This window comes from Triplophysa rosa, linkage group LG11, assembly GCF_024868665.1.
Source record: "Triplophysa rosa linkage group LG11, Trosa_1v2, whole genome shotgun sequence".
NCBI classification, from domain to species: domain Eukaryota; kingdom Metazoa; phylum Chordata; class Actinopteri; order Cypriniformes; family Nemacheilidae; genus Triplophysa; species Triplophysa rosa.
The window spans coordinates 14,901,873-14,925,961 of NC_079900.1; the positions used below are offsets into that span (position 1 = coordinate 14,901,873).

At 38.5% G+C, this 24,089-nt stretch overlaps 2 protein-coding genes across 2 annotated transcripts in view; one reads left to right on the forward strand and one right to left on the reverse strand.

The window, feature by feature from the left end:
- plekhh3 (pleckstrin homology, MyTH4 and FERM domain containing H3) overlaps nt 1-12,750 on the forward strand; it is a 41,402-nt gene extending 28,652 nt beyond the window's left edge. Inside the window, 8 exon segments of the mRNA XM_057346178.1 lie at nt 1,553-1,676; nt 1,757-2,063; nt 3,957-4,164; nt 5,080-5,216; nt 6,376-6,496; nt 7,282-7,713; nt 8,286-8,477; nt 10,616-12,750. Of these exon segments, the coding sequence (XP_057202161.1) occupies nt 1,553-1,676; nt 1,757-2,063; nt 3,957-4,164; nt 5,080-5,216; nt 6,376-6,496; nt 7,282-7,713; nt 8,286-8,477; nt 10,616-10,744 (1,650 nt within the window). The 3' untranslated portion in view covers nt 10,745-12,750.
- Nucleotides 12,751-13,620: 870 nt separating this feature from the next.
- tubg1 (tubulin, gamma 1) lies at nt 13,621-23,944 on the reverse strand. Its single transcript, XM_057347186.1, has 11 exons — nt 23,680-23,944; nt 22,946-23,058; nt 21,500-21,667; nt 20,858-20,926; nt 19,972-20,051; nt 19,524-19,650; nt 18,287-18,373; nt 15,506-15,655; nt 15,185-15,337; nt 14,868-15,029; nt 13,621-14,779 (listed from the first exon to the last, which is right to left on the reverse strand). Exons 1-11 carry the CDS (start codon nt 23,726-23,728, stop codon nt 14,582-14,584), a joined length of 1,356 nt encoding a protein of 451 aa, XP_057203169.1. The 5' UTR covers nt 23,729-23,944; the 3' UTR covers nt 13,621-14,581.
- Nucleotides 23,945-24,089: the final 145 nt, after the last annotated feature.

Genomic DNA, 24,089 nt, shown 5'->3' on the forward strand with positions numbered 1-24,089 from the left:
GGGCGAGATCTATATTAATAGGGTGCTAGTTGCTAGCCCACAGAACTCTCCGGAATCCCATTGAGGTTACACATAGACAGACAGGCAGACAGAGCATTGAAATGGTAGACCATCAGCCCCCTAAATGAACTGGGCCTTTGCTTTAATCAGGGTTTTTCCTGGATCAAAATGAGGCGGAGGTGGTGCCATCCTGATCTTGTACACACACACACGTAGGCCTACCGTACCTTTAAGTGGCTTAACCAAAGTGACTTTGAGTTTGACATATTAAAAGTTCTAATAAAATTACAGTAGATAAAAATGACAATTATTAAGTTATATAAAACATTACTTTTATTCAACCAAACAGAAATGTTTTTTTAATCAAATAAAGCTTTTTTATCATTTCAACTAACTTTTCAGCCCACAATAGCCAACTGAATCAACCAGTCTTACTAAATGAGCAAAGCTCATTCACATATTGTATTCTCTGTTGTTCAAATGACTTTAAATGATTCAAGGATCTCTTATATTCGCTATTGACTGAAAAGTTCAATAGTTTAAATGAATCTGTTCAAATGAGTCATTCGTGTGCGAGTAGTTCTGAACGCAATGTGCGTTCATACTGGCGAACTCGCTGTGTACAGTATACTCCGATTCAACGATCCAACTGCACAGCTAAAGACATTACAATGATGTACGTCATGTTAATTTAATAAATTTCAATAAATTAAACGTACTTGGATGCAAAACAAACAGCCGTGAAACACAGGCTGGCTCTTGTTCTGCAACTCTTTTTAGTGCCTCAGTGTGCTGATAACGAAACAGCACCTCCACTGTGGTGTAATGTCGCAACTGCAGTTACAAATGACAGTCTGTTAAATGCACGCAGCATTTCTTGTGAAGACTCGCAACATCATTTTGGTGAGAGCCTGAGGCGGCACGACATTTGACGGAGGCGGCCGCCTCCAATTTCTCTATGCAGGAAAAACCCTGTCTTTAATAGGCTACTTCTATAAAACATATGTATGGGTTTCAAATGTTTAGGCAATCAGACACAAGAGGCTGTGCTATATTGTGAATCACGGCTAAACTGTTTTAGTCACTTTCTACGCTCATTTAGTGCTTGTCGAGTGTTCATTTCAGACTTTGGCTGGATGGACCAATCAGCATTTAGAATACCAACTGTTTTGATTCTAAGTCATATTGCGTACATAGAATGTGTGTGTATTAGTTTTACTTCAGATAATTGTTCAGAAACATGCAGAAACATGTCATAAACAAACATCCCACAACAAACCTAAACTGGACTCATTCCCCCTAGAATTTTACACAACAGCTTTCATCAGCACATATACACACCTCAAGACAGAGTCAATGAGTCCATTGGCAAGCTAAAATCCATTTCTCTCGACATTCACACAACATTTCCATTCAACATTATTTCATCATTGCATTATAGACCCCAAATCACAGAGGTCATATAGCAATATAATGATACAGAGTGGAGATCTCGATTGTTTATTTAAAGGTGTTCAATTGATTTTGTATTACTTTTTGTGTTTTTATCTAGGAGAACAAATTCAATCCCGAGGTTGTGGAACACATCTATCAACATAATCCTATCCTGAGGTACACGCAGAGCCCTCTTTAAGCCCCACTGCTGCCTTTCCCGTACGGCAGCCTCCACCACACACGTGAGTAGCGCCACCCACTGTGAAATGTCATGGGTCCAAAATCCCAGAATGCTAAAAATCTCTTTTTCCTCCATCTGAAGATATGGCCGCTAAAGGCTACACATCTATCCGCGAGGAGGCCGTGAGGCTGTTTAACTGCCTTCAGCAGTTGGAGGCTGCCCATGAGCCCATTCCTCTAATCCAGGGAATCCTCCAGACCTGCCTGGACCTCCGGCCGCTCCGAGACGAGTTGTACTGCCAGCTCATCAAACAGACCAGAGTTACCAACACGCAAAGTCAGACACAGCCGAACCCGAGGCTCAGATACTGGCAGCTGCTGACCTGCATGAGCTGCACCTTCCTGCCCAGCAGCAGCATACTCAGATACCTGCGCTTTCACCTGAAGAGGTCAGTTACACATAACATGGGCCTTGAAGAATAATTCACCCAAAACTATAATTCTGTCACCATGTGCTTACTAGACTAATAAGACTTTCTTATGTGAAATACCCAAAGAATTGAACTATACTGGGGTGCGTTTCACAAAAGCATCATTAGCCAACTACAGTCGCAAGTTCCGTCGTTCCAGCATAGTTCAACTATTTAAGTGTTTCCCAAAACCATCGTTCCAACGATCAATCGCAAACAGCATCGCAAAGTTGCGTGGTTGGAACTACAGGTCTAGAGCTGTGGTTAGAAGCATAGTTCCTTTTTATTATGACATGTAGAATTACAAGCATAATACCTTTGAGCAAACTAAGCAAGCAAAATGCAGTGCATTCTATATCCATAATTTGAAATACAAACAAATTAAATTTTACATCTTTTAGTTTGTTACAAGAAAATACAAGCGCTGTTTTTTAAAAAGCGCACATGCACTAGGACCATGGGGAATCCCTGGGCGGAGTGACGTAGGAGGAACCTTATGAATGAATGAAATATCGTGAAATAAAACAACAGATAACAAAATAGGATAACTAAAGTCGCTATTAAATGGAATGTATGTTATTTACAGCAAGAATTTGACATTAATTCGATCCATATATAAATAAATGCTTATATACTGTATATATACTTTAAATTATATATAAATATTAATATATGCATGCAAATATTTCCTAAATATATACAGCTATGTGTAAGTGTATGTGTTTATAAATACAAAAGAAATATGCACAGTGCACAGACATTTATTATGTAAACACAAGCTTTTATTCTGTATGCGATTAATCACGATTAATAGTTGAACATCCAGTTGAAATAAATCAGTACTGGGACTTTTATGTTAAAAAAGGACGTAAAACTACTCTTAAAATCTTAAAACTATTCAAACTAACATACGAGTTTGCGTAGATGATGACAGAGTTTGCTTTAAAGCAATCACTTTCTTGCAACTGCAATAGTATACACACTACACAGGATGTATACATTATTGACGGATTCGAACATTCACGCATAAACATAATCATCTCCCTGGCATAAACAAGCACTGCCTCCGGTCCTGTGGTCGAGCGTGTAGGAAATATGGGCTGCCTGAGGTTGACTGGATCGGAAACTTCCTGCTCATTCTTTTCCCATCTCTCCTCGAGGGGTTTGGGAACGGCACAATTCATTCTGCATCCCATGGCTAATTGAGTCTTAAAGTACTGCCAGGCCCAGAGGACAGGAGAGAAGGATAGACAAACAAGAGAATAGCTAAATAAACGTGTGTGCAGTGAGGAAATGGTGCGTTGACCACAGGGCTTTGTTTACGTGGGCAGCTGGTGCAATGGAGACGTAGCGATCTCAGTTTCTCTGGGGCCCCCAGACGCTTCCCGCATGTGTTTACTTAAAGCAATTAGGTGCCTACACCATCCATGTGATTACCAAATGCCTGACACTTCATATCACAAATATGCACATTAAACAGAGCGGGTAAACAAATTCTCACTACTTTTTGTTTTTTGGAGGCAATTTTTGTGGTTCCTATATGACAGGAACTTTTTCAGGTCATGAAACTCTAGATGTTTCATGACCTTTAACCCCTGTTAAATGTTAAATGTAAACATTTAACCCCTGTAAAACCAACAGGTAAACACATGTGATCAATAGCAATGATTTATGAAAAAAATTAAATGCATGAAATATGGATTTACAAGGTTTTTCGCCCGACAGCATCAACACTTTTTACCCATAGAGTTAGTCATCATTATTGTACAGAATCACATACATTGTGTTTTAGCTTCGGTTAATGTTGGCAAATTTTTTCATCACAGTTTGAAAACAAACAATAATTGATCCTTCTTTTTTCTTTGGTGTCAGGGTTCAGAGTTCGAGTTTGGATCCAGAGGTGGAGAGCTACGCGTCATTCATATCACAGGCTCTGGAGAAGACGCGCAGCCGTGAGTGTGTGCCCTCATGGGAGGAGATCCAGGGGCTGATGGGAAGGCAGGAGATACTGTGCACTGTGCACTACCCTGGGCCAGGCTGCTGCCAGATGCCGATCACCTCACACACTACGGCTAATGAGGTACACACACACAACTGTTTCCTGTATAATAATTTATAACAGCCAGAGGAGGCTCTAATGCTGTTCACATATGTATGTCATTGAATTAGATGTTGCAAGACAGAGCACAAGCTCACTTTTATAAAACAATAAATGTAAAAAGTGTATGCACACAGTTGTACCCTAAGGAGCATTTTTTCATCCATTTGTGTTAAGGTGTGAAATGCAAGCAAAAGTTCTGTCTTTTGCTGCTTATCAAAGTTCATATTTGGTGAACTCTGACCTGAGAATTTGCAGAGCTAAAAGTCGTTTGACCAACATGGAATGTAGAAGACACAGATTGATCTCTTGGCTTAATACAAATATTACAAAGTTCAAAGTTTGATTTGCAGTTTTGGGGAAGTTGGTTAAATGTAATTCCAAAAATAGATTTAAATATTGGTTATTTCTGAGAAAGAGGTCTGGCATCGTTTGGTTGGATATACAGTATCACTTTGTTTAATACAAGGTTATTTTAGTTTATAAATTTTGAAAATGTTTCTGTTTATTGAAATCAAGTAAAATATTGACCTAAAATTATTGGAAAATTTTAAACTTAATGAAAAATTGAAATGTTGCCTCAAAAATAAACTGATATAAGTTTAAAGCACTAAAATTATAACAAAGCAACATAACAAATCAACAAATAAATGATAAAATGACAAAAGCATACAGCACAATTGTTAAAACTTTAACTAAAATGAACTTTTAAACCAAAAGTCTAAAAATAAACGCTATAATAACTATGGTACATTGTTATTCTATTTCATACATTTCTCAGACATCTATAGGTGTGAATTAGATTTCCAAATACTTTATGGGAAACTGTATGTTTATCAGTTTTAAATGCAAAATGTGCAAGATTCTCAATATTTTTCCCTCATTTTATCTTTCCAGGTTGTGAGGAGGATGGGGGAGCGCCTTGGGCTGCAGGACAGCCGAAACACATTTGCTCTCTTTGAGCAAAATGGATGTTGGGAGAAAGCTATCGGAGGAAACACCATCATTGCTGACGTCATCACCAGATTTGAAAAGTAACTCTTTTAATAAATCTTTTCAATAACTGTATTATTGTATTACTGTATATATCGGAACTGCCAGGAAAAAAAAAAAAAAAACATTGGATTGTTTTACATAAACTCTGTGTTGTCAAAGTTGACAAGCTATTTTGGTGAAATGTTTGTAAAACCCACAAAAAACATGAAGGGTGACCGAGAGTAATGATTTATAAAAAACATGAAAAAAATTAAAATATGAGGTTTCGGTCCAGCAGCGAAGATATACATCATGATAATAGCCTGGAAGACTAGGTAAACACTATCAGAGTCGTACTATAATACATGACCATTTTAGTCTCACACGCACACACACTGTGAGAAGAAACACGGGTCAACCAGGCCTTTATTAGCATTCAGTGTTCCAGTGGGAATCTCAAGGTGAGACTGATGTCATCAGTTTTAACTGATGTGAAAAGCAAGCTGCGGGACAGATAAGCAATCGCAGCCAGAATTGCGTGCATCCGCTTTATTCTCGGAAATGTGTTTGTGTCTGTCTGTGTGTGTAGCAGTGTGTTCCTGCACGTGTCTGTGCCAACTGTTCCCAGAAGTTGGTTCATGGACACACGCCTTGTCTTTCTCCCACAGAAGCGCGTGTACACACACACACACACACACACACACACACACAAACGTGCACATGTAAAACTGCACATACAGCAGGAAAGACTGTGTAAATCAGAGTGAGTCATGTGTTGAGGTGACTTGAGTCGTGCGTTTTAGGGAGTGTTGGTGGATTTTGTTTGTTATTGTTATGCCCTGCCTCTTGTGTGAACTCATGTTAACCTAAATAGCTCATTTTTGTATTAATATAGAGCAGCTGCTTCAATAAATCATGAACCCAAATTACACACAAAAAACTGGGCTAAACATTTAGAAAGCAAGCAAACAAGGCATTTGGAGTATGCAATTTAAAAAAATATGCACAAAAACATGGCAAAATTGCAGCTAAATGTGAAAAAGTTGGCTTGTTATTTGTAACATTGTTTAGCGGAGTTGTACATTCCTCGAAGAGTTCAGAGTATTTTTAGTATAAAGTTTGCTTACACTTGACATGTATATCTGATACCTATTCCATCTGATATATATCTGATCTATCTGATACATTTTCCATTAACAACCCCCCCTTCTCTTCCAGTCTGTCAGCTAAAGAGCCAGATTCAGACTGCCAATGGAGACTGTGCTTTAAACTGTACTGTCTGCTGGACACAGATAACATCAGCACAGACAGCATCGAGTACCTCTTTCTCTATGAGCAGGTAAAGAAACAACATAAAAATAGACAAATCAGATTATTGAGTGTAAAACTGAAATCAACATTTTTAAAGGAGCAATGTGGAGATTTCAGTGGCATCTAGTGGTGAGGTTGTGAATTGCAACCACCGGCTCACTCCGCTCCTCCCATTAAAAGCACTATGGTGGCTCTCACAAGACAAATATGTCGTTAAGTATTTGCTTCTTTGCCGAAGGAGATAACGTATTTACGAAACGCGCTCTGTAGAGCAGTTTGTCCGTTCAGGGCCACATGGTGAATTCCATGTAAGAGGACCCACGGTGTATGTAGATAGAAGTAGCTCATTCTAAGGTAATAAAAACATAACGCTTCATTATGTAAGATCTTTATACACCTCTGAAGACATAGTTATGTATATTATACATAACTTTTAAGGAACAACCTTTAAGGAATAACTGTGAGAAGAAATAGCATTCAGTGGAATGTGTTGTCTAACTTTTCGCCTTAATGATGAATATCTTCCTCAGAACGTTGGACAATGAAAGTAGGGTTAGAGTAACACAACTGCTGCCAAGCCGGTTTCGATCTGTCTGCAAACAGCTATTAAGATTGTTTTATATCTGCATGAAATGGCAAACAAAGGTTCAGGGCCACAGAAAGAAAAAGGAATTTTCCAATTCTTCTGTTTGTTTTATGTGGATTAGTTTTACACGTTTTGACAGATGTATGCGTAATGTCTTTATCAGTTTAATCAAAAGCACATATACAAACAGTGAACTTGGTAAACTCCCTCCCTCCCTTCTCTCTCAGTGTCATGAGATGGTGGTGCGAGGGCAGCTGCCAGCCTGCGAGGATGACCTCCTTTCCCTGGCGGCACTCAGACTGCAATGCCTTCTGGGAGATTTCAGCGCCCTCTCTCCGTACCCGCCTTTGGAGCAGCTCTTCCCCGCCGAGGTGGTGGAGGCCCGGGCCCTGCTGGCCCCTGTGGATCCCCCTGGCTGCCCTTCCTTCCCCGGGGGCCTGCTGGCTGGGACGTTGTGGGGTCACAAGCGACGTCAAGAACAGGACCAAAGACTGCGGGCCAGGCTGAGGGAGGAGGGGGCCGTGGTGATGTCGGCCATTTTAGAGCGCTGGAAAGCCCTGGTGGGATACAGTCGCAGAGACACCATGGCCGCCTATCTCACTATCGCACGGCAGTGGTCGGGGTTCGGCTGCACGCTTTATGAAGTGGACTTTTACATAGTAAGAATGCTCATTTATGTTTTTATTCAGGATTTGAATTAACAAATGAGATAATGTAATCACAGGCAGTGTTGGGTAAGTTACTCTGAAAAAGGAATTAATTACTAGTTGCTAATTCCATATTCAATAGTGTAATTAGATTACTGTACAAATTACTCTCTCCAAAAAGTATTTAATTACTTATTACTAATTACTTTCTATATCCTATATCAACCTTGATTAGAATTGATTCAAGGATAGACGTGAAACGGCTTATTTAAATCATTCAAATAAATAATAAATACCGACATAAATTATTCTTATTAACTGACCAAAGTATACAAATGTGAGAAGGATACATTACAGCATACATTTAGCAAAGTTAGACTTATAATAACTGTATAGATAGAACTATAAAGACTTAGTAACTGTAATTAAATTACAGTAAAAACAAGAGTAATCCCTTACTTTACTTTTTCAAGGGAAAAGTAATTAAATTACAGTAACTAATTACTTAGTAACTAGTTACACCCAACACTGATCACAGGACAGATCTTTTGACCACAGTTGTGTTTGTCTCCTGTGTTTTACAGAGTTCTACAGGAAGTTTCTCTCAGAAGTTGTGGCTGGGCGTGGCCGCTTCCTGCGTGTCTCTATATCGTCAAGGTGAGGCTGAAGCGTTGGAGTCTCTGCCTATTGGTCAGATCTGTTCCTACGGTGTCTCTGATAGCAACACGTTCAGGATCACCGCAGGAGATCGCGACCTGCTCTTTGAGACCACCAAGGTAAGGGCCATCATCTCCACGACATCCTACCATACATTTTCAATATTCAGAGGTTAAGAGTTAACTTTCGGTAGAACAAGATCTAGAAAGCCAGTGATGTCAAAGGGTTTGTAACTCCCTGCAGCGCTTACAGAATACAGGTCAGACCAGCTGTGACAGTCAGTGCACACACATATGGAAACACTGAGAGAACCAGTTTGACTTCTGATATTAGCTGCGGGCTCACTCACACCTGTTCTCTGTAAATTCACTCCTGTGCGTTTAAGCTGATGAATCTGCCTGTCTCTGACGTTTTCTTGGCAAACCACTTGACTTCACCTTTGCCAGCCTTTGAGTGATGCAAGAACATCTCTGCCAGCTCACGCACATGCACTAAAAATGGTGCTCAGTCATTATCAGTCATTAACATTCAACCATAGCTGCTGTTAGCCGTAATTGCTTTTATAATGGAAGTCAGTGTGACAGATTGTAAGTGTCTATATGGAAGTGCATCAGTCACATCTAACTTCTGTATGCTTTTAACATGTGTGATTCTTTTTATAAACGGTTTTAAATCTTATTCTGGGTTTCACACTGTTCGTACATATAATGACTTTTACACTGTACATTTGTAAACATTGTCGTAACATTAATATAACGTTATCATAACGTTAAAGGTCCAGTGTATTTTTTTGAGGATCTATTGACAGAAATGCTAAATAATTTGTACATACTAACTATGTGTTCAGAGGTGTATAAAGACCTTACACAATGAAGCGTTATGTTTTTATTACCTTAGAATGAGCTATTTCTATCTGCATAGACCGCGGGTCCCCTTACATGGAATTCACCATGTTGTTTCTACAGTAGCCCTAAACGGACAAACTCCTTCCTTGATTCCATAGCAACTCATTTCTGTGCATTACCAATTTGCGCTACATTTTGCTGTTATATAACCACAAAATAAATATCGATTTTTGAACATTTAATAATGAGTACGGTTCTATAATGTTTACAGCAAAACATGTAATCAACACCAACCTGTGTAAACTTTATATATAATAATATATAATATATAATTTAGCTTTATTATAAAAACGTGCACACTAATAAAAGGGTTACACAATTACACTTCCAAAAACAAAACATATATAAGTACACCTATATGGTTTAATTAATAATCATTTAAAAATAAATTCATAACTGTAAACTGTCATACTGGCAGCTCAACAGCCTTCAGTTGACTGGACAGCTGAAAAAAGAAGCGTCACATAAGTATAGCATCATAATAGCATTTTCCAAGCAAGTATATGACTTTTTTTAAATCTCCCAATGTTATAGAAAAAACACATGCCCAAAAACAACAAAGTTATGACCATTTTCTAAGAATTTGAGCTGCAAGTCACATATATATGTAGAAATTATAACGAAACCATAAAACGCCCGTTCTTATTCTCATTATGATTACCTTGTTAGATTGTATTGATTCAGATATTTTTTAATCTTTTTTGGTGACAGAAATGAAAAGCAACACTCACGTATTCTTCCGATGAAGCAGAGCGGACTCTTCTCCGACAAACAGCCCAGCTGTCGGCTGAAATTTAAAAGGCTGATATTCGCGCTTCTGTACTGTGACGGTTAAATGTCGCTTGCTGGTTGTACATACAACATACACACAACCTAAAAAGATAACTTTGTGACAACGTTGTGACAACTTCAGCACACATGTAGAAACATCAACCTTTTGAGCTCGTTGTTATAATGTTATGGCTACATTGTGACAATGTTGTGTTTTTGCTGGGGTGTGGAGTGGGCCGTTCGCAGTTCGCAGTCTCACCACTAGATGCCGCTAATTTTTTCTACACTGGACCTTTAACTGAAAGAATACAACATTGCATAACTGAGAGAATAAAAGTGTCCTGGGGTTAAGAAAAGATACTCTGGCAAGACTAGTATTGTCCTCTTTTATTGTTTATTTTATTATCTTACCTGTACTTTTGACATCCCACCTTATACAGTTCATTAGCATTATAGTAATACAAGGAAATGTATGAGTTTCTTAGCACTGACATGATGTGTATGTGAAAAAATTTCACGGTGGAAAGTTATTAAAAGTCTCTCTCTCTCTCTCTCTCTCTCTCTCTCTCTCTCTCTCTCAGTTGACTGAGATCATGCAGCTGATGAATGCTTACTTCAGTGCCACCCGTCGCCAGCTAGGCAAGGATGACTGCATCACCAACCCTAAGCTCCACCCCTCCCTACTTGAGCTGCCCTCTCACCCGGTGTGAGGAACGAATGATTTGCGCACACACATGCACACACTCTGATGTACACATACGCATATGCAGTCCTGGTTGATTGCCTCTCTGAGGAGCTTTGCCACAGTGACAAACTCAGACGTGGTTGTAGATACTCATTCAGGAGGGAGAAGATGCTGACCAACGGGAATGGATGGTGCCTGGGGAAACCAAAGAGACACAACGGTAGCATTTCTACACCTCCGGTGAAATCCAGAGGGGACACAGAGGCCTTCAAACGGACAAAAAACTTGGACGATACAGTGGAAAAGCATCACGACAGAGAGAGGTGTGCTGCAGGACGAGGATGGAAACAAGCTGCCATGACACTTACGCACACGCACACTCGCTCTCCTTTCAGTGTTCTCCAGGGGTTCCAGTTCAACTCGCTGTTAAACTCATTCATCAAACCTTACATGACCTTGAAACGGAAGCAAGTGTCATTGCTCAGACTTTCAGAACCGATGATGATGTGTGCTTGTTTGTGCGAGAGAGAGAAGGATTTTCTAAGCTGTAGAACTGAAACCAAAGGATCTTTAGCTTGAGTGTATTTGTGAAACGTGTTGAGCCTGGTGCTGCTTGACTGAGCTGTTAGCTTACACTAACTCTACACTGCACGACCTGTAGCCACAACAGTCTGTGATCCTTAGATACGGATAAAACAAGCTCATTCAGATGCCCCGTTGCATTCTGGTACTTGTGAAGGTAAATGACAGACTTCTCAATGCATCCTATAGACCTCTGTTTTAAAACACTGAAGATAGACAAATAATCAAACACTATTGTTATGCAACGTTATCGTCCCATAATATACAGTACATTTCCATAAGAGCATAGCTTGTAGCTTTTGTTGTGCTTTATGAAGCCGTACGTCTTGTTTATGTTAGCTTTATGACTAACAGCTCAAGTACACTGTCTTTCATCTGCTGAAAGCGCATATTGTCACATTGTGTGCGTGTTATCTTTCTGGTTTTATTTATGGCTGTTTGTGTGAATGTGAGTTTTTATGTCCTTTTTAACTTTTGTTTTATATATCTTTCATAAAGACCTATATTTGTATTTTAGTGGTTGGGTTAAGAGCCGATGATGTCATAGTTCATTTATGGCGTCATTTTTATATACTTTTATGTTATTTGTTGAGTTTATCTTCCCCCATGTGGCAAGAGGTCTAAACTGGCAACAGATAATTGTTTAATACTTCGTTTGTTATGTAGATGCAGCAGCATTAATTCGATTTTTTTTGTCACCAAAAATGAAGTCATTCGCCCCATCACACGGACCAAATATAGAGGTTGAAGGGTTTCTCCTCCTCAGTTTCTTACGTGTTCCCCTTAAATGACTGCCAAACTAAAGCAATAAATCCTGCCCAGTTATCCTAAGGCCATTATTAGTATCACTTAAAGTTGCCTTCAGAGCAGCCACCAGTGCCTGTGAAAAATATAGCCTGTACAATCTATGAAGTTCCTAACATCCATCATTATGTTGATTGTTTTATGTATAGGCCGACTTTGGGTTTGTGGTGTGCACTATCTTTGCTAAATGGCAGTCTGTCTGCCTCAATACAAATCTGATAAAGGTTACCAACTTGAAGTTCTAAAGAGGGCAGTCGCAACTTGTTTGGTTTCTTTTTCTCTTTACGCAAAAGTTTAAAATGTGTCTTCTGCCCTACTCAAGCGTGTTTCTATTACAGCCCCTGTGTTATTCTTTTCTTTTAATATCACTCTGCAGCTGCGGGCAGCTCCGTCCACTGTCACGTGTGTGTGAACTCGAATGATGACCTCTGATGCTTTAGACGGTTTGTTATGCTGCATGGTACCTTTCTCATCATGTTACATGTGTAATAGTCAATTGCACTATTGTTTGTACAGCTAACTTAAATGTGCAATAATGCAAAATGATGAATACTGTATGAAATAAAAAGCAGCACCATTACACCATCACTTGAGCTTCGATTTGACTGTGTGGAGGTAAAAGTGTGAAATTATTTACCTATAAAAAATACCTGCGGTTATGTAATGGTGAATGAGTGGCATATAATGAGCAGTATTAATCTAATACTAATCTATTATTAATTGAATATTAATGAATTATTCATATAAATATACACTACTGTCAATTTTTTAACACTCCATTTTTTGTTTTAAAGCTGATGTAACATTAACATTTATGCATTTGGCAGATGCTTTTATCCAAAGCGACTTACATTGCATTAAACTTCACATTTGTTTCTAAGCCTGTGCAATCCCTGGGATCGTACCCATGACCTTGGCGTTGCTAACGCCATGCTCTAACCACTGAGCTGCAGGAAAGCTGTAACACATGCAGTTTCTCATATTAATTTTGAGTACCTATATAGTAATATTGCACACTTCGTATCTTCGAAGAGTCTTTAGTTTGATCACAGTTATAAAAGACAAATACAGCTGAATGATTTTTCCGAAAACAGGTGCGTCAAAATGCATGAACCACCCCTTTAAATGATTGAAGTAATATAAATTAAAGCAAAGAGTAAAATAGTGGAACAAAATAGACCTCTCGGTTGTTTCTAAACTGGGAACAGACAAACAAATACGCTGCTATACTGGCGTTATCAAACCAATGCGGATCATTTAAAACCAAAGGACAAAAATTTGCTGATAAAAGACATTTAGACAATGTATGCATACTATAAGATGCTTGGTGAAGAGATGAGGAGGACTAGAAAGCTGTTGCCAGAGGACAAGACTTGTGTTTCAGAGTCTGACATGTGTACCTTATGGGCAAAATGAGTTGACTGCTGTGATTTTTATAGCTTGAGCTCAGATGGTTTACAAGAGTACTCTGCACTCTAAACACTAATAAAACCAGAAATCATAGAAATGTTGCTTGTAGAAAAACATTTATTCAACCTCATGAACTTCAAGTAAATGCATCCAAGTCAAACTATGTACACAGTATAACAATAATAACAACATTATTAGCGCAAGAAAGAATTTAAGCATGAAAGTTGAACGCTGGAGACATTCTCAGTATATGAGAATAAAGACTAGAATAAATTGTTACATTGCAGTTTGATCGAGTCTGTCAGACTTTGAGGTAACGTCACTGTTTTGATTGACAAGTAAAGAAACCCAGAGAGGATTCTCTGATGAAAAGGATGTATTAAAAGTATATAACAACACTTGAAGCTCTTTATATAATCTGTGAGAAGTGCTTTCACTTCTAAGGGGCAAAATTGATTCAAACGCCACACAATCATTGTCTATCCCCTGAAAGCATGTGTGTTTTGTCTAAATGCATGCATGCGTGAAAGTGAGGGAGTAAGAGATTGTGTACTCATAAGCAACCTTTTTCTAAGAAGCTTAATCTTTCACGCTCCCTCCTACAGTTACATTCATCTGAGACCACCCAGTCTTCAATCTGCTCGAAGTGTGTGGTCACGGAAGCCTATGAACCTGCATCACCTTGACATAGATTGATGCAGATTTTGTGCAGAAGAGTGTGTTACAAAAATAGAGCATTAAACTGTCCGGTCAAAAAACGAAACAAGAAATCAAGAACAGAGAAAGAGTGAAAGAGGCACCGGGTTATGAAGAACTCATCTAAAGGCCTGATGAAAATCACATCTATATACATTTGCAAAAGGTTCTTAAAACAGCAGTGACGCTGGGCTAAAGATCTTCTATATTCAATGAAAAGGCTCTGGAGCAACAGTATAATAAATCATGAAGGACCATGATTCTCTAGTTTATAGACTTCAATACTGTTATTTGCTACTGGAGGAAGTCCTTATTTGACAAGATCAATTCAGGGCCTTTTTTGGATTTGGGATGAAGAGCTTCAGGGTGGTTACTGCTCTTGCGTGCCCCAGGAAATGTAGTCGGGACGCGTGGCTGCGCTGTACTCGTCTACAAGCTGCTGGACCACCTCACGTGAGTTATCCAGCTCATCAAAGTTCTCTTTGAATATGTCCTCCTTCCTGAACTGCTCGAGGAAGGCTTCCCTCTTCCTCAGCTTATCATACTGACGACAGGTACGCTCAAACAACTGCAGTGAGGAGGAGAGATTAGACTGTCTACTCAAATCACAATAAATCTCAAATCTAAACAATGTTGCGTTTAAGGGCGGGGCTTACCGAGGAGATGCTGGTGTGATTGGCCATCATGAGACCACTGACCCGGTGGGCTGAAGGCAGGTAGGGAGATCTGCGAGACAGTGCCACCTGGATGCTAGCTGGACCCCACGGGATAAAATTTGCCAGCTTCCTCTCCCTGATCCTCTGCAGGCTCTTATGAACCTAAAAGGAGAAATGCACATATGGCTCAGAATGTGTTCGCTAGTACACACTGACTCTATTCAACTGTATTCACCACATGAGAGAACCAGCAGGACCATTAAACACAGATCACATCCTCCCCTCTCTCTCTCTCTCTCTCTCTCTCTCTCACACACCTGTGTTGGGTCCACCTCTCCCTGAATGATGTTGAGAATAGCAATATAGCAGTGATTGGTCTGGCGGTCTCGTCCTGTAGACACCATGACGTTCTTGGGTTGCAGGAGCCTCCTCATCACATCAAGAACTGTAGTCTTTCTCACACTCGCCACCTAACAAGAAGGACGATATGATTTAAAGAATTAATCAAGAATTATTAGCATAGCAAAATGCTAACATGTGAAGCTCACACAGGCAGCTCACTAGTTTGTTGAGCCCTCAAGTTCGTTTGCATTTTACAAATGCAAATCTACTTGAACACTGAACGTGCAACAACTTACAGACTGATCGGTGGTCAGAGGTGTGTATCCAGTCATAAGAAAGTGGAGGCGGGGAGTGGGAATTAATGACGCGATCAGACCAATAAGATCATTGTTCATATAACCGGGGTAACGGAGGGTTGTTGTACTTGCTGACATGATAGTGGACACCTGTTAAAAAAATGAAAAGACAAAAATGAACTGAGATCAGTCGGTCTATGACAATTTCCTTGAAATTGTGTCCTCTCAATGATTTGGGTGTGCTAACTTTACTCTTGAAACCCGTGATGTATGTAACAGCAACACAATAGTCGGGACTGGTGAAACAGGTTTTATATTAGCATTCTCGTCACACGTCATGTAAATGGTCACAAGTTCACCATATGACCCATTTTACATGATGGAGACGAACAGAGTTGGAGTTGACGGTGAACTTTTCACCTTGGAGCAGGAGGTTTAATAAGTGGCGTATGAAAGGAAGCACGGCAGAAGATGCATCACGGGTTATTTATTAGCTCATCACTTAGTTGTGATTCCAACTGGTTTAACTTACTAAACAGACAACTGAACAGACAATTTCATCCTTATGATGTACAAATAAGTACATGTGGTGAAAAATTTAAACCAACCAAATTTACACTATGCAAGTAGAATTAGAATAAAAAGGTTTATGGCCACCATTGACTACCATACTAAGGAAAATTGCTTAAATTTCGTTGTTCTGTTGAACACAAAAGATGATATTTTTAAGTATGTAGGAAAGCAAACTGATTTCCTACTATGGTAGTCAATGGCCCTAAAAAGGGAATAGACTTAGCTATTATACTGCATATTTAAACTCTTGGTCATTCCAAAATGGCTAAAAAATCCTTTCTTGATAATTTATCTGAGACAGTATTTTCCTTTGGAACTATAATATCTTTAAAATTAACAATTGAGACCAAGTTAATGTGCCTCAACTTCAGTAGTCCCTTAGCAATTTCAGTAGTTTTGTACTAAGATGTTGTTAAAATTGATATGTTCAATGTAGTTGTTTTAAAAGAAAGAAAAAAAGATACATTTCTAGATTCAACACTATTTGTTCTTCAGACATTCCTCTTTAAAAGAAATGAAATACCAGAATGACCCACATTTGGTTTTTGATGACTGAAAATGTGTGCACTTTAACAGTTTTCTCATGAAGCCACATTTAGATCCTCATATTTCTAGGACTGCACCTTATAGGGCTTTAAAAATTTAGTTCCCAAAAGACAAGTTGGTCAAGAACAAGAATCTAAAAGGACATTAAGGTATCTCTAACGGTTCTGGAGTTAGAGGCATGCATATTTTGTAAAAAGAACACAAACATGCCCTTTCTTCATTTTCGAGCCGTCACCACTGGCATAAAATGCATCAAGGATTCTTAAAATTAACAGATTTACTAACAGATATACTGATCGTTGTGTAAAAATAAAATAATGATGCTGGCATATTTCTCATGTCATTTTTACCCCCTCTGATATGGCTCCAAATTTCAGGTGAAAATTGTCATTTTTACCTCCTTCTACAAATTAATTGATTACTTAATAACTATTCACCCGTGGCATTTCATATTTTTTTAACATCACTCCAGATGTTGGTCTTGCCTCTGTAAAAATAGAAAAAAAATAAAACATTCGAGCCGGGGAAATATTCAAAATTTGGTTGATTTGACACAGAATGACCCACTTGCACAAAATGATTCTCTCCTCTGATTCAACGAGTATTTCTGATTAGACATATGCCCGGTTAACCGCGGTTACCACCAAATCCTGCTGAAACCGAGCTGGCTGCGAATCGATAATGCAAGGTATCGATCATTTTATTGATGCGTCGCTTGTCCGTGAAGCACATCTCTGGGATCAGTAGAAATGCTGCTCGATCTAAAAGCAGTGCGAGTTTGAGTCGCTTATAATGTGCATTTGAAAAAGCAACACCCGTCAAAAATGATCATTATAAATATACTTTATTATCATGAAAATACCTGAGGAGGCTTGAGGATCGGTGATAAAAACATGTCCTTAGGCATTTCCTACTACTACGTGTGTTATGGTCTTCTTCTGCAGTGCGTATTTGGAGTATCTGCAAGAGAGCGCCCTCTGCCTTTCGAAGCAGCAGCATTTTACCGCACTTCACTCACAAGTTGTGCATAAATCACGTTATATATATTTTCGGTTAACCGGGCATATGTCTATTTCTGATTGTATAACACTTTTGAAGTCAATTAAATGGAATGTGAACAACAAAAGTATACTATAAACATGAGGCTTTTTATATAGAATATGTACGTCAGACAGCATTAAGCAAAGTCACGGGCCTGACTCTTAAAGATGTCACGGAGGACAGAGGTCTTATGACTCGAGCCTTTAGATCATGATTTGATCAGTCCTATAGAACATGTTCAGACACCGAATGTAATTTAAGACGCCTGTCAATTAATCTCGACTGTGGATATTAAATTTACCCTGTGAGGGGTTCTGTGATATTGGCAGACCTACGTACAGAAATCATCTTACAGTGACATTCACGAAACACTGTCCAGAAACACACAGCAAGTTCTGTATTAGATTCCTGTGTATATAAACTAATCCATATTTTTGCTAGGCCAAAACACAGCAATTGCTTATTTATAATATCTCCAAGGTGCTTTTCTGTTTTCTATTTTATTTGGATTAAAGCCTCATCTTAAAAACAAACTTAATTTTACTGTAAAAATGTGTTTTTGTTGTTCAGTGATTTACTATGCAAAGGGTTCAGATATAAGGATGCCATCTGAAAACTCACCAGCTGGTTGATCTGAGAGAACGAGGGGTTCTGAATGTGCAGCCGGTCTGTGGCGATCCTGTTCAAAGCCGTGTTATCCAACACCACCTGAACGAACAGAGACAGACTGTTTGCTACATTTATATACACATCACATCACATTTATATTTATAGTCCTATCTATTGTTTATTGTAATAATACATGTATATTTATTATTATCTGTTATAAATGTTTATTTATTATTCTTTTTCCCCAGATGCTGCAACAAATTGTACTTTGTAATAGACAATAAGCTTTATTACAACTAGAGGAAACACTTCCTTAGTAAAAGTGAATGTCTCATAATAAAAGAGACAGATTAAAGAAACTCTTGGCTTCGATTAGCCTCTATTCTTTTTATGCTGACACTCTCGCTCTGAGGTTATTATTTAAGCCTGACACAGGAACGAAGCTAGCAGACAGCTGCGAGAAACACAATATGCATAAAACCGTTCTTAGCTCTCACTAATGACACTTGCAAAACTAACGCCCAATCTATTCTGTTCTACGCCCCTCACAAAGAGTTTGGCTAGAGAATAATATTAGAGGTAAGACCTCTTTAGTAAAAAAAGCATTCACTACATGATTAACACAAACACTCATAGGGTTAATAAAGACCAAATTCACTCTTAAAACCAAACACCACTCTAGTCACACAATTGACTACTCATCAGACCAAATGACATAAGTAAATAATGACAAAATTGACTTATAACACACAAACATGTGATTCCAGGTGCTTCAGAAAGTCAATAGTGTCTGTTTGCAGAATAAATATCTGCTGATTGAAATCAAACAGAATATAAAACACTGAGTGTTGGCACACATGTGCATTTCTGTTTCAGATGTACAGATATGACAGTGTCTTCATCAAACCTTTTTATAGTTTAAGCTGAACTCCAAGAGTGAGCTGTTGCTAATGAGGAGGAAATGGAGGGAAAGAAGTGGATAATCGCATAAGACTATCCTCCTTTCCTCCATCCGCTGGCGTTTGAGGAATGAAAGCAGGATGAAGAAAGAAGCTCTGTCTGGAGAGGTGGATTGTGTAACTGAGGAAATGTGCAGTTAGCCTAGCAAGCTGCGTGCATGAGAGAGGCTCTGTTTCACATAGAAACACATTCATTTAAAGCCCTGGTGTGTGTGTGACACCACTTCCAAAATTCTAGGCCAGCTGCAAAGGTTAGAAGACGGTGCGTGTGTGTGTGTGTATATTCTCACCACACAGTCTGCATTCTGGGTCAGTCTCTTTAGCGTCAGGAGAGAATTGTAAGGTTGTACGACAACATCGCTCATTTCATCCTGGTTGGGAAATACGGAGTAGGTCTGAACCAGTTTTTTGGGATACCTAAAAAAGACAGAACATAGCGTTGAAATACTTAAACACAGGAATATGAAAGGAACGCTGCTTGTGCCCTTGAGGTTGCACGAGCGAGGGTATTAAACACACCCCTAAAGAGAGGTAATTACAGCCGGTGCTAGCTGCCTGCATCTCCCTCTAATTATACAGACTGCCACCCAAACGCTTCAGAGCTGCAAGTCTAGACCAACAATGCGGAGGGTGTGGATCTACCCTTCAGCAGAGGGAGTGTTGAATGCAAAAATGATTCAAACAGAGCGCATTTCACATATTCTTATAACAGTTTATAATCTTTGTTCTTATATGCACCTGTCGTTCAGCCGTTCCAGAAGATAAGACCCCAGACCAGATCCTGTTCCCCCAGCGATGGAGTGACACAGCACAAATCCCTGAAAAAGGTAAAGAGAACACATTTAACACATTTCCAAGTGTGTGTGTGTCACAGCACTGCTAAGGCGCTTTAGGGTGAATGTAGGAAATTCACTATGAGGAATATCTGTCCCATGTCACTCTTCCTTTGACATTTAGCCCCATATACCACACATACACACATTTGACCTTATCCTCTAAACCACTCCCTAACTCCAACTAACATACAAGTTACACATGGTACACACACCAGTAATTGTGGGTAATAAAATACACAACGCGGATTACGCAGGAAAGGACCTCTTTCTGTTGTTTTCAAATTATGTGCAAAAAAGGCACTTTCGTAAAACCGTATAAATATCCATAATATGGACGTAGCTACATTTAAATATGGTTTTATATGGTCTGTATGCTAAAAGTGTTTCTGTCAGCACTGTAGAAGAGGCTACGAGTAAAAAGAGGGAAGAAAAAATTAAAGTACGTCAAACTGTACGTCACTCAACCATCTGGAGATCATCAGAAAGTGTTTAGTTCCATTTAAAAATGTTATCCAAAAAGACCCAAACCTTTTTTCCCAGAATACAAAAAAACAGCATTAATGAATGACACACAATTGTGAAAAATAGTAATTCATAATACATTTGCCTTTAAATTCCAAGTTTACTGTATGTGAGTTTTGTTATTTTCCAGGGTTTATTCCTGCACTAAATTTGATGTGTGCTGTCACTTTATGTGACTTTACAGTTCCCTGTCGAGTTCAACCAGATGTAAACAGAGCAGTAAGTGAATGCAGTCTACTGTCTGTCTAATAAGAGTCATACCGTACCTCCAAACTGTCACTGCCATCTGCCTCTCTGTCGATGATGTCAAAGATGTCCTCATGGATTTTTTCACCCTGAAACAAGCACAGGTTTTAGATAACAGGTCAAAAATGTATTAGAGAATATGTTCATTTACATTATCTCCTCCTAGAGCAGTTGTATTTGATCTGTTGTGCTTCAGCTATATAAATAAAATGCAAAAAATAAAACTAATACATATCAACACATCAAATCAAAATGTCATGATCTGAAAAAATAAACAGAAATCTGGTTTTGTATAAATGAGATTTGTGACTCAGACAGTGGCCAGAGATCCACTGTTTCCAGTAATGCTCTTCCTAAAATGAGATGTTTGAGATTATTTGATAAATATCAAATAAAAACTGGAAAAAAAGTCTAACTTTTAAAGAAACAAGTGTTGAACAAACAAAAGTATTTGACATGATGCCATCTGAAAAAAATATGAAATTATAATCTGCATAATTTTAACATAATCTATTTTTAATTACACTATTAACTGAAAGACAACATGATATATTTATATTTAAAAAATGTCACACCTCAAAGCTACTGAAGTTAACCAAAAAAGACAACATTTCTAAAACTAAAAGAAATCATGCGGCAGTAACTGATATAAATCAGTGCACCTGAGAGAAACCACTGGCCCAGTTGTTACCAGCTCCACCACCGTGCTCAGACAGATAGATGTTCTCTGGATTGTACAGGTTGGCATAGGGGGAGTTCAGGATGGTGTGAATGACTCTGGGCTCCAGGTCCAAGAGTACAGCCCGAGGGATGTAGTGCTCATCATCCGCCTGCAGGGGGTGAGAGTAAGCGATAAATACCCATAAAAATGACATGCTTGATGAGTCCTTGGAATTGCAACATTCAAGTCTATATAAAAGGAAACTATGTTTCACAGAGTGTGATGCCCATTGTGTGATACAACAACAACGAATAACAAAATTGATTACTGCCACTTTATACATAAAATAAATTGCACATGACAATTTAGAAAAAGTTAGCAACACACTTCATGCATTAAAAGGATAGTTTCCTCACAAATTAAAATTATTTTATCATTTACTCTCATGTAATTTTAAACCTGTTTGACTTCTGCAGAACACAAAAGAAGATATTTTGAAGAATGTTGGTTGCCAAACAACACAGACCCCTATTGATTTCCATTGTAGACAGACATTTTTCAACACATCTTTGTGTTCCACACAAAAAGAGTCATAAACAGATTTTGAACAACATGAGGGTGAATAAAGTAGCAACATTCACATACTCATTACAGAAAGTAAAAATACTATAAGGATTAGGAACATATTACTGCAGTTTCTCAGAAATTGCTCATATTGTTCTGCAATTGAAGCAGCTCTTTTTGTTCTAAAAATGGATCTATGTCATTAATTTCAAATTAATCCACACTTTCATCTGCTTTTGAAAAAGGCCTCCATAAAAAAACTGCAGCGAGATACTGGTTTATGACAGTGTAAATATTGGAATTAGGCTCCCCCTGGTGCTAACTAATATAAACTCTTCATTCATGCTTAAAGGACAGTTCACCCAAAAATAAAAATTCTGTTAGCAGACTAGAAAAAATTGCTTAATAAATCACTCTTGCACTGTATTATACTTTTCTTTTTTTGACTATGTGCAATGCCCTGGGATCGAACTCATGACCTTGGCATTGCTAGTGCCATGCTCTAACCACTGAGCCACAGGAAAGCTTACAAGCATTCTTCCAAATATCTTTCTCTGTGTTTATCAGAACAAAGAAATTTATACAGATTTGGAACAACTCGAGGGTGAGTAAATGATGACAATTTTTTTTGTGAACTGTCTCTTTAAATAATATTGGTGGTGGGTATCAAACTGGTACAGTAGTGCATGCTGGGATTACTTTCAATGTGTTGGTTTTTATTATTTTGATGATGCTCGGTCAGAGAACAAATAAAAAAATGAAATAAAATCTATAAAGAAATTGTGGTTTGTACAAGTGAATAGAAAATATATGGACAAACTTGACATATGATGCTTATGATTGATGTTTAGCAGTGTTTATCCATCTCCATCATCTTGTGTACCTGATAGAAGAAGACATCTTTCCGGTCAGTTCCCTCAGTGGCAAACTCCTCTACAATGCCCTCCGGACTGATGCCATGCTCAGCACATAACTGCTTCCAAAACTCAAAACCAACTGCAAAGACAGTGAAGACACAAAATTAAATTCATAAATGCGAAATGCTTAGGAACATAACGGAAAATGCATGCAATCTATTGTGATTTGTCATCATATATTTCTGGTCAAAATCCACACATTTTACGATTCTAGCAAAGTATTAGATATTGCCTGCTATGCCTAAAGTAAAGATAAAGCAGTCTCCTCTGGCACTGCATGAACAGCATCAGCATCTTAAATAACCTAAACTGTAACCAAAGCAGAAACAAAACAACGCTCACAGTGTTTTAGAAAACATATAGTCGTCCAACCTGCTGGTTATACTACAATTAATTGACAATAATTGCATTACAACCAATACTGAGACACGTGAATTATTTATCATTATTGACTAGTAAACTATAAAAACAGCTCAAATATATAATATAAAAACGAAGTCAATAGGTAAAACTAATGAAAGCGTTTTAGGCTTCCAAAAATTATATCAAAACCATCCCTTAATCATAAAAGTTTATTTACGGAGTCAATGTAAAGCTATTCATGCTGACAGCTAACGTTAGCCAGCTAACTGTTTATGTAGTACAGTCCATCGCATCAGCAAACAATCATAATAATATCGCGCGTGTTTCAAAAGCTCACTCTGATTTCCGCACTGTCCGAGCTGCAACGTGATGATTTCTCGAGGCATGCTTTTGTTTCGACTGTATAATCAGTAAAGGTAAGAGTGAGAGATGTGCTGCTGTCAGCCAGTCACTCTGCCGTGTGTGTATTCCCGCTCCAACAACACAACGGCCTAACAGACGTATACTGCGCATGCGCAAAGACCTACCCACATTCAGCTTTCAAACACCCGTCAAAGTCAAAGTTATTCTACAAATATTTTTTAACAAAAACGTGTTTAGACAAACGATAACAAAAAGAAAGAACGAATGGTAGAAAGTGAAAAAAAATAACGCACTGCTGTATAAGTAATGACGTAATGATAGACGCAGCATAAATTGAACGTATCAACATCAAAGCTGCGCGAAATTTACGCAGAGGAACTGTGC

Excerpts from the sequence above, each read along its gene's own strand:
- tubg1 (XM_057347186.1), bottom strand. The coding sequence starts at position 23,728 with ATGCCTCGAGAAATCATCACGTTGCAGCTCGGACAGTGCGGAAATCAG. Across the intron at positions 21,668-22,945 it reads AAGATGTCTTCTTCTATCAG|GCGGATGATGAGCACTACAT; the intron begins GTACACAAGATG and ends CACCCCCTGCAG. Across the intron at positions 15,030-15,184 it reads GAGAGGTGGACCCAACACAG|GTTCATAAGAGCCTGCAGAG; the intron begins GTGTGTGAGAGA and ends TTCTCCTTTTAG.